The 11,224-nt window shown below is 33.7% G+C and overlaps 1 protein-coding gene across 1 annotated transcript; it reads left to right on the forward strand.

Annotated features, from left to right (window-relative positions):
* Positions 1-327: 327 nt before the first annotated feature.
* LOC140870715 (beta-hexosaminidase 1) lies at positions 328-10,777 on the forward strand. Its single transcript, XM_073273103.1, has 15 exons — positions 328-825; positions 945-1,028; positions 2,240-2,275; positions 3,441-3,552; positions 3,643-3,713; positions 3,810-3,940; positions 4,264-4,280; positions 4,651-4,699; positions 5,353-5,453; positions 6,015-6,074; positions 7,847-7,880; positions 8,533-8,631; positions 8,874-8,933; positions 9,025-9,275; positions 10,358-10,777. The coding sequence occupies exons 1-15, from the start codon at positions 451-453 to the stop codon at positions 10,525-10,527; spliced, it is 1,650 nt and encodes a 549-aa protein (XP_073129204.1). The 5' UTR covers positions 328-450; the 3' UTR covers positions 10,528-10,777.
* The last annotated feature ends 447 nt before the right edge of the window (positions 10,778-11,224 follow it).

Raw genomic sequence — 11,224 nt, forward strand, 5'->3', positions numbered from 1 at the left:
TATATACTAAAATAAATATTTTTAATATGAAAATAATATTTTCATGGATCACACATTGAAATTCTAAGTAATAAAATTGACGCTACAAATGAATATATCTTTTTGTAATATATATATATATATATATATATATATATATATATATATATAAAATATTTTATCTTATTAAAATTGAGAAGTTTATATGTTGGTACGAGTCACGACTGACTCTTATTTATTTTATTTTTAGTATATATTTAATTTAATTATTAAAATGTTGTTCCGATGAATATGAGTAAGTATGATATGACTGAACCACATTGATCCACTTATCATCACATTAGTTGACTCATACTAAACCATAGCAATGATTTGAAGACAAGATAGTTTCCAAATGGTGTAATATATTCATATTCAGATTTTCTCTCTGGTTGGTAGGTAAACGAATCATTTTCTCCATTTCTGAGCCACATGAATCTTCACTCTTCAAGCCCCAACAGCTATGGCTATCTTCTTCCTCTACTGGTTTTGCTACTGTTTTCGCCATCCCTGGCTCGCAGTTCAGCTAATCGGAAGCTCAAGCAGCAGCTCGATGATGGGGAGGCCGACTCTCTCACCTATATCTGGCCGCTGCCTTGGAATTACACTTTCGGCAATCAAACTCTCATCGTAGACCCCAATCTCTCGCTTGTTACCAGTGGGAATGGTGCCGGTTCTTCCATCGTATCGCAAGCCTTCGACAGATATAAAGGCATCATCTTCAAGCACAGTTCTAGGTTTCCGAGGACGGGGGTTGATTATGATCTCACGAAAGTCATTGTCATCGTTCATTCGGAGGATGAAGAGGTGTTTTTCGATTTTTTTTTTTTATTTTTTTTTATAAAGCTTGCTTCTTTGACTCCAGCTTCTTGACAACTTGTAATTTTTTTTTTTGGGGGGGGGGGGGGGTGGTTTGGGTGTTTTAGCTTCAACTCGGAGTAGACGAAAGCTACTCATTGATGGTGGCGGGAAGAGATGAGCTGTCGATAATTGGAGAAATCACAATCGAGGTGAAAGTTATATATTTAATGTACTGGGTTTTCCTATCACAGATAATTCATTAATAAATATAATTCCAACACACATTTTTCTAGCATTGATAATGCCCGAGTTTGAATAGTTGGATGGGCCATGCGTCTGGGAATTTGACCCGCAGTGCGATGGATGTTGAATCACGACTCTTAAATGTTTAATGTCTCCTGTTGATTGTATGCGTTTTACAAGCCCTGCATATTGAAGTACCTGAATTACCTTATCAGAGCAAGATTGACAGCTTTGAGTCTAGCTTCTATAAATGTATTTTTTAAGGTAGTGCTTGGCAGAGCTACAATAGGAAGCAGTTCTCCGCTTTTCCTTCACAAAAATTTTGTGAAAGAGAAGCTGATAAATGTTTCCTAGAAGCTCTCCCGAACACTACCTAAGTATTTCTTTAAAACAATTTTTGTAACAATTAACAAAACACAGTTATTTTTAAGAAAAGTGTTTTTTTTTTTAAAAAAGCTTTTAATTAATTGGTTTTTTTAACGAAACGGGCTCATGAAATGGGTGAAGCCGCAGGAAAATATGGAAACCATTGAAAACTTTGAGCTACATGACTTATGATTGGTTTAATGAGCTTGGTTAAGCCAATGAGGATGCAGTTTTGATTCCTTTCATAATGGTTTATGGGTGGCAGGCATTCCGTGGTGGAGTTTTGTGTATGGAACGATTGACTGCAGAGATCATCTTATCTCTTTTAAATCAGTTTTCTGAACACTTCATCAAACACTCCTACTGTATATGATTTGGAAGACAATGATATATCTTTTTTTTATTCTGAGAATCTATTTGAGCCAGACAATCTGATTTTTCCTGGCTATTTATGTTGGGGCCAGTTTTATTGTTCTACATTTATGTTAACTACCTGGTGATGGAAATCATGGAATTGAACCACAAGATAGGCTAGATCATTGTATTTATGCATTTTCCTTTCTAAAATAGAAATCTTCAAATGGCTGATGGGGAATGAAGGTTGTGTTATCGTGCTTAATGAACTCTGTATCTTTTATACTTGTCAGTGTTGTTATGAATTACAATGGCATGAATTTGGGATACAGCTTTATCTTCTTATTGTTCATTATTGAAGTACCAAAACTAAGCTGTTTTGTGCTTCTTATTCAACCTACTGTAGCGCTATTCCAATGTTATTAATTCTAAGCGTAGCTACTCTGCCATGTTGCAGGCAAATACCGTCTATGGGGCTATACGTGGCCTAGAGGTAAGTAGTCTTGGATACTAATTATAGTTTTATTTAGTACTGGAGAAGTGGTGATAGTTGATTTCTTGTAAATGTGTTTGCTAGATTTACATTTGAATGTACTGAAAAAAGAACGGCTTTTTGGGGCTTTTTTTTCGCATAAATATTATCTTATTTTTATTCGTTGCCACTATATCTTCACTCATTTCATGTACCTGAGCGTCACACGAGATCATCCTTCACAAAGCAAAAAAACTTACGTCACATAAGAATATATTTCCGGAAAACACATTCTTGAAATATCACTAATAAAGCCGGACACCAAGGATAAGTGCCAAAAGTGGGGGTGAGGGATTAATTTTTTCGTGTTTGTTTGACTTTGAAATGAAGACCTTGATAGCTTCATTTTCTTAATTGTTATGGAGGAAGAATTTCAGGGAAATAGTTTGAGAAATTGTTGTGTGAATAGGATGTGTGTTGGTTTGTCATTGAAATAGATTTTTTACTGAAGATCCTTAATCGTGCTAGGAATTTCCACATAGTGGTGCCATGCTGTAGTATAAAAATTATATAACATTATGTTCTGTTTGATTATAACACATTCTGTTATTTTGAATTTGCTTTGGGTGAAGGAAAACAGAAGATAAAAAATGAAACAAAACAAGGTGAAAAGTTTTAGATAATATTTCGTGTAAATATTCTGGAAATGTATTTCAAGAAGTTGAATCGGGGAACATTATGCATGTTTGTTAATATTTTGGATCAAGATATTCTACTGTAGATTTCATGTCATGTCAAAATCTATTGGATTATTTAATATTTTAATATTGATATTAACTGGGTATTTTAAGTTTGAAGATATGGTATTTGGATTAACATATAATACAACAATGACCTATTTCTGGGAGTTGTGATCATTTGAATCAACATAATGATTGTAATGTGGAATGAAAAAGTGTTTTGAATGTGCTTTTGGAAAAAGAATTATAAAATAATTTATTTGTATTTTTGGAAAATGAAGAAACACAGCCTTGGGTTTATTTTGTGTATCAGACGAGGGGTTGACAAGAGTGTTTTCTGGAATTCGTTTTTGCTTGGTCCTAATGTCTTACTAAAACATGGAGAAGATTAAAATAGTTGAATTTAAAGGCTATCCTCTCACTTAGTGGATTTGCTGTTTGTCCAGACATTGAGCCAGCTATGTGATTTTGATTATGAAACAAAAAACATAGAACTATATAAGGCGCCGTGGTACATTCAGGATAAGCCGAGATTCACATACCGTGGGCTTTTGCTAGGTAAGTGGAGTTTTTTGTTGACTGGTCATCTATTATTATTCTTATACTGGTTTTCTTATGAATGACTGCAACATTCTCATGTTTTGGCAGATACTTCGAGGCACTATTTGCCGGTTGAAATAATCAAGCAAGCTATAGACTCTATGTCATATGCTAAACTTGTGAGATCTGTTATTAACCATTTCAGTTCTCTTTGTTGGATCAATTTGTTTCCTTCTCTCTGTGGAATATAAATATTTTTTTATTGCATTCAGTAGAATGTCCTACACTGGCACGTCATAGACGAAGAGTCATTTCCTCTTGAAGTGCCAAGCTATTCAAATTTGTGGAAAGGCGCATATACTAAGTGGGAGCGATACACCATGGATGATGCTTACGACATTGTTAAGTATGTACTTGTTATATTTCTGTCATATTCTTCTCTAACTTGGCGGATATTGCACGAGGAATATATTATTTCTATTAGAATATTTATGGAATGGCACGTATTTGTTTAATTATCCCCATTGATCCCATTAGCAGGACCATGGATTATGAAAGCCAGAGTTTCAGCTTATTAAGCTCGCAGTAATTGATAAAAGTTATATTTCTTATGACCTTGATATAGAAGCTTGGACTATAATTATTTTCATATGTGGGCATTTTTCCTCCTGTTATAAATACTAATGATGTTTTTATCTCTCATGTCTACTGCATATGGCGTAAATGAAGTTACGCAAAATTGAGAGGTACGTTGCATGCCATGAGTTTTACTAGTAGATTCTAATATGTATTCATGATTACTCAGTGTTGGAGAATCTCAACTTTCTGATAAGATTGATTTGAAATCGTGGAGCAATTGTCTGAGCTATGTAGAATCAATGTGATGAAGTTGAAATCAGCCAAAATCGAGACCATTTTAATCCTTTCAGTGACTGTTAATATTTTCCCCTCAAGATGACCAATTTCAATAATTCTGTTCTTAATAGTTGAATATCAACTTGTGGTATTCAAATCTATCCGATCTCCAGTCATTCCTCGTGTTTAAACCATAAGTCATAATGTAACTTAAATTTCTATGGATTAACAGCTAACTGCTTCAAGCTGTCTTTATTTCAGGCATAAATGTTATGGCAGAAGTTGATGTTCCTGGGCATGCAGAATCATGGTACAGCCAACGAGATCATGAAATACAAAAAAATTTCTCTTGTAAATTATACTCTTAATAACAAAAAACTTGTCTGTTAACATTTTTATTCCCCCTAGTTTGGCATGGGTTTACATACCAAAATGACTCACATAGTGAGGCTACAGTTATGGTATCCATTTCCAAGATTTTTTTGTGAATTCTACTTGGAACAATATATTAGAATTTCAGGTTTTATAGCACCAGCGTTTGGAAGCAACTAGGTGATTTAATTTTGGCTTTTATTAAGTTTGGATCAAAATGGAAGCCACTTGGACGACACAATTGCACATTATGTATTAAGCAGGCTGCAGGCATATCTATCAGACTGCATGTTTATGATTAGCGTTATTTCATGTTAAAATGTTTCAGAAGGCTAAATGGACATTTGTGGTCTGCATACTTTCTAGTAGGCCAGATTCACTTCTTCCTGTGTATGAATTCTGCTTTCGTTTGAACAATGGAAGCTATTTGGAGAGAATTCATTGTTGTTTTCGTCTCTGGTTACCTAATACATATTTTTAGGTTCCGTCGACTGTTTATTTTTCTTCAGAAGCTAAATTTATTTGTTTGCATCTGCTAACTTTGATAGTATCTTCAAGTATATAACATCAAATAGATTTTATTTAATGCAGGGGGATAGGATATCCTGATCTTTGGCCTTCTCCCTCCTGCAGAGAGCCTTTGGATGTCTCAAAGAACTTTACATTTGATTTGATCTCTGGCATCCTGGCAGGTCACAGTATACCTTTCTTTAGTCAAAATCATGCATGAGTTGGTAAATAAACTTGTGATTCTTGATTTCTGTTGAACTGTTATGATTATCTTGCCAGTCGGTCGCTGCATTAAGTTTTCATCGAGTAACATCTATCCGTGGCCAATCCTTTTTATTTGAAATCTTTATATAAAATGTTCTCTAGAAAGAGAGTTTTCCTTTTAAGTAGTGAAAGAGTAATGGCAAACAGCAACTCACACGTTCATGATTTATCAATGTAGCATATGCCAGTTTTACTATATTGGCTTAGGTTTTTGTTGACGTAGCTTACTAAGAATTCACTATCGTATGATTGTTAGTTGCAAGTTCTTCTCTTGGGCTAGATCTTTGTTCGGTATGAAATATAAACTCAAGACAAGTCACGATGAGGCCAAAGATATCTCTAAATTTAAAGTTTTATTTGATTGGAGCCATCAGGAGACACTGGATCCTTGATACTCTTAGGCCCGCTATCTGCATAAACTATTGTGTTTGGAGAATCTGCTTCTATTTGTGATTGTGGCATAAATTTCCATTTTGCAGACATCAGGAAAATCTTTCCTTTTGAACTTTTTCATTTAGGTGGTGATGAGGTCCATACAGGTAAAAACCAGTACTTTTTATCATTACCAGTGCCTTCCTATATGATATTTTTTATTTTCTTGGAGATATCTATGATGGTTGCTTAATATGTTCTGGGAAAAATCTCAGGAAAATAAGAACTCATTAATTTGAATGATATTTTATATTGTGAGCATGATAAGCATGATAAATCTCTGGCATTGTATTTTGTCTTGTACATGTGCTGTTTTTTTAGTCTTGGCATGATTGATTTATTGTTTGACCTTGTCACTTGTGCAACTGGGCACAAATTAATTTCTGAAATTGTATAAGAGAGCTTATATTGAAGACTGGATGTAAGGTCCTGGGTATATTTTTGGAATATAATTTTGGGAAAAATGTATTATTTCTGTTTTTGGCAGACAAGTTTGCTTATATATATATAAAATTTTGATCCCCTGCACCCTAGTGTGCAAGACATCCATGAATTTCCTACACCCTAGGATGCAGAAGATCAAAACTATATATATATATATATATATATATATATATATATATATAGATATAGAGATATAGATTACTACTATTGTTATGATTAATAATAATTAGTATAACTATAATTATTACTAGTCACTACGCACACACTTTGTGTGTAACATAATAATATGTATTGTGTATATTTTGTTAAATAGTCACATCAAAATTCGTTCTCTCACATCTATCCATATTTCTTGTCTCGTCGTGTATGTATCACCTTTGATCATACTTATCTTCAATTCACCTATCCCTTCTCGACAAGTATCATCGTATCTATTTTGTTCCCGTGGACGCTCCTCATGATTGAGGGTGCAAGATCTTTAGGCTCAGAGAACAATTTCCCCCATTTTTTGTTTAAAGAAAAGTTATATTTTAATATTTATATATATATGTGCATACATATACATATATATATTAAAAAATATCTAAGACAATAAGTTAGATCGTATTTCTTTTAAATGAAATCAGTTGCCTTCATTTTAGAGGCATTAGACTTACATTCCCTATAATTGTGTGTGCGCTTGCGTACGTAGGGTATTTTTAAATAAGTTTGAGCAAATTCCTTTAAATGATATTATTTTTTATATACCAGAGTTGGTAAGAATATCATTTTATATGTACACTGTGATGAAGATGGTTGTACAGCGTAAACCACTCGCTTGAGTATGGTTCTGAAACATGAGTGGTTAATGATTATGCCTGGAAATGGAAACCTGTGTGGCCTTTGTATGTATCCGAAGCATATAATATGTTGATGATTATGCATATGAATGGAACCTTTTTGAGGTTTTTATATGTGACGGAGCCTTACCGAAGGAATCAAGTTACTTCTTTTGCTTGATGATTTACAAACTAGGTATTTTTTCTTAGTGATTGGAACTCAAGAGCATGCTAATTTTAGTCTGCTCTTGGAGAAAAGTGGCATTTTGTTCTGTGAACTGCATTTTAGTTCTTCGGACTTACTCATGGTGCTTTCGTATGGTTTGTTTCCCATTGTACGAAAATCTTCTACACGTTATTTAACACCAACATTTTGGTTGATTCGTAGGGCTTTTTTTTGTTGTTCGGCTATATTGATATGTTACGATTCCGAAGACCAGATTCTGCAAGTTGTAGCATAACTGACTCTATCCTGAAACATTTTGCATTTAATGATTGTCTCGCTAAAGAAAAGCAATATGATGATTTCACTTTATGTAGTTAGTGACACTTGTGTTCTAACTTTTTACACTCTCCACGTTTTCCATTTGGTTTACCATTCTCACTTATCTGTGCAGATTGTTGGAACTCGACTCCACATGTGAAGCAGTGGTACTTTTTGTCCCTTTTCCGTTACTTCCATTTGCCATGTTGGCTCCTTATTTTATGCTAAGGCATAGATTCACATTGTTAACTCTTCTAGTATCCTTTACTTCCATAAGAATATCTCATTTATATTGTAGAAAAAAGGAAAGAAATATTGTATTTAGTGTTAGAATATTTGACTTATATTTATTCCTTATGTCTTGTCTATTAATTAAGGTTAGATTGTGAATAGAATATAGAAATAAGTTTTGTATATATAGTGTAGGGTTGTACTGTTATTCATTCAAAAAAGAATATTTTCTACCGCACATATGGCTGTCCCTATTTCTCTCGTTCTTGTTTATCTTCATATATCTTGGAGTTGAATGTAGATGTATCTTATAGTAGTCTTTTTACTGTATTTAATAATTAATTAATAGTTTGATGGGTATTTGAAGTTTTATTTTGATATTGGGACTGCAAGTGGGTGGTTTTCCTCAGCTGTCTTCCAAAAGATACAGCTTATGCTGATCTGACTGGTTACTGTATTTTTTTCTGTGGTACATTCTGCTTTTAATGCTCTATAGTTAGCAGACTCTTCTATATTTATTCTGAGCCAGTTATCTGCATACTATTTCTACCCTACCTTTCTTCTTATGGTTACAGTTTCAATATGCAGGCTTCAAGACCATAATTTTACTGGTAAAGATGCATACAAGTATTTTGTTCTCAGGGCTCAGGAGATTGCAATATCATTCAATTGGACACCAGTTAACTGGTAAATTATTTGATTTGTGATTTCCTGAACTGAAAAATGAATTTTGTTTGTCGACAAAATTTTTTTTGTCTAGATACCAGGATTCATTAGACTACTGGATTTCATGTTATTTAAATACTCATGTTGACTTTTTCTGATATCAGAATTTAATGTTTTCAATCAAGGTTATGTTTCTTGATTTTTTCATGTACTTTCTAATCCAATGATAACTGTGATACTTGCATCTAATTTTGTTACTTCAGGGAAGAAACCTTCAATTCCTTTGCTGTGAATCTCAACCCCAAAACTGTGGTGCATAACTGGTTAGTATTTGGTTGTGTAGGTTGGTATTAGACAATTTCAAAATGTACTGGCACCTTTTTGGACAAAAACATTGTTGTGTACTCAATGCAGGTTGGGGTCTGGAGTTTGTCCAAAGGCTGTTGCAAAAGGTTTTAAATGCATTTATAGCAATCAAGGTTTTTGGTATCTTGATCACTTGGATGTTCCTTGGGATTCTGTCTACTATGCTGATCCTATAGAAGGGATAACCGATGCTTCAGAGAAAAAGCTTGTGCTTGGGGGAGAGGTTTGCATGTGGGCTGAAACAGCTGATCCCTCAAATGTTCTACAAACAATATGGCCTCGTGCAGCGGCTGCAGCAGGTATGTGTTGGAATACTGCATTGGCACTTCAGTTTCAAGAACTTGTTGCTATTGTGATCCTCTTTAAAAGTGTTGTCCAATTGTGGAAAGGTATAATTGCCTTTATCAGCTATCCAATTGTATCTTTTAAGTTTCCCATTTTTATTTAGATACAAAATTATTGATTTAAAATCTAATATACTCAATTGTTCATGACTACATCGGTTACTGTCCCCAAATTTTAATATTCACGGTACAAATATTCATAACTAACGTTGATATTTAGCTTTCGTAAATATCTTTTACCCACAGTAATTTAGTTTTTGTGATTTTCATATAAATAATACATATATTTGAAGCAATATAACTAAAGAAAACAATTAAATTTAGGATTGATATTCATAAAAAAAAGGTACATAAACTTTGGAAAGAAATGATTATTTATTCGATAATATTCCTATATTTGATTTAAAATATTCATGATATTTACTGATAAATAAATATGGATGGGCGGAGGCACGGAGCCAGTGCAGCACACAACATTCCAATTGCAGACATTTGCTGTTGGATTTGTCTTTATTTTGTAATCAATTGTTTATGTGTGTTCTGCTTTTGATGAACAAGGGGCCCAATTAATTTACCTGATGGAGATATGAAACTTTTGATTTTGTGGTAGCTACTGCAAGCTTTGTTATTTTTGGATGTATTAAGTAAGAAAATATGGATCAAAGTGTTCCAGAATCACTATCCGTTTCAGAAGTTCACCTTTCATGTTGTGAAGAGATCTAGGTGGTTAGATTCTTTGCTTATTGTTTGAAATCTTTATCTATTGGTTTACATCTGGTGCTAGTTTTTCCTTGTCTTTTTGCGCAAGTATGTGTAGAAAATGGTTGTACAAATGACACTGTTCTACTTATGACTGGTGTGACTCGATTTGCGAGTTTGGGGTGTTTCTGCTGATATGAATCAGTAAAACGTTGTCTTTTTACAATGGGCATTAATGTTATAAGTTTTCTCATGTACAGGTTTGGGATTATTTCAATTAAAAATTAGTATTTATTGATGACCCAGTACTTTCTGATTTCTCTGGCTTCATCCTGTAGAGCGCTTATGGAGTGCCGAGGCGACGTTATCTTCTACAAACTCCACTGTACTGCCAAGGTTGGAGAATTTTCGATGCCGGTTAACCAGGCGTGGGGTTGAAGCAGCCCCGGTTAGAAATTGGTATGCTCGAAGTCCTCCGAGTGGTCCAGGATCATGCTATGAGCAATGACCGGAATGTGTTTGTATTGATTGAAGAGCACATTTTATTGGCCATTATGTTGCATATCTTGGGAGGGTAATTAAAAAATGCGTTTTTATTCAGAATTTATTGGAGTCCTGACGTTGTTGCTATATGTATCCTTGGTGTTATTATGTAATTGAAGACATTTTATACAAGAGTAAGTCTTTTGTGTGATCTTTATTCGTGAGATGGACAAATGCTGCTCATATTTATAATAACAAATGAGAATTTAGTCATATATGTTTTTTCTTTGCGATTTCGATCTTTTATGTTGTCAGATTTCGGTTTTACTCTGCTATCTTTGTTTGTTTGTTTGTTTGTTTGTTTGTTTGTTTTTTTTTGGCAATTTCAGTCATTTTCTCGATGTGACAGTGATGTGGCACCAATGTAGCTGACATTTATCGTGTTAAGTCAGCAATTTCAGTCAAAAAATGCATTTTCCCTAAAAAGTAATTTTTTTATGGATAATCTAAATAAGAGATTCATCTAACAAAATTGATTCGAGAAATCATCTAAAAAAATGCATTTTCCCTAAAAAGTAATTTTTTCATTTTCCTTTTTTTCAAAATAAATAGAACAAAAAATGGCATATTTTTCGAAGGTTTACGGAGACTAAAGCGGAAGCTCTTAACCATCAAGTGTAGTATCTGGCTTTTGACCTTTTTAGGCGTTTATCTTTCTTGAA

This window comes from Henckelia pumila, unplaced genomic scaffold, assembly GCF_033568475.1.
Source record: "Henckelia pumila isolate YLH828 unplaced genomic scaffold, ASM3356847v2 CTG_19:::fragment_3, whole genome shotgun sequence".
Taxonomy (NCBI): domain Eukaryota; kingdom Viridiplantae; phylum Streptophyta; class Magnoliopsida; order Lamiales; family Gesneriaceae; genus Henckelia; species Henckelia pumila.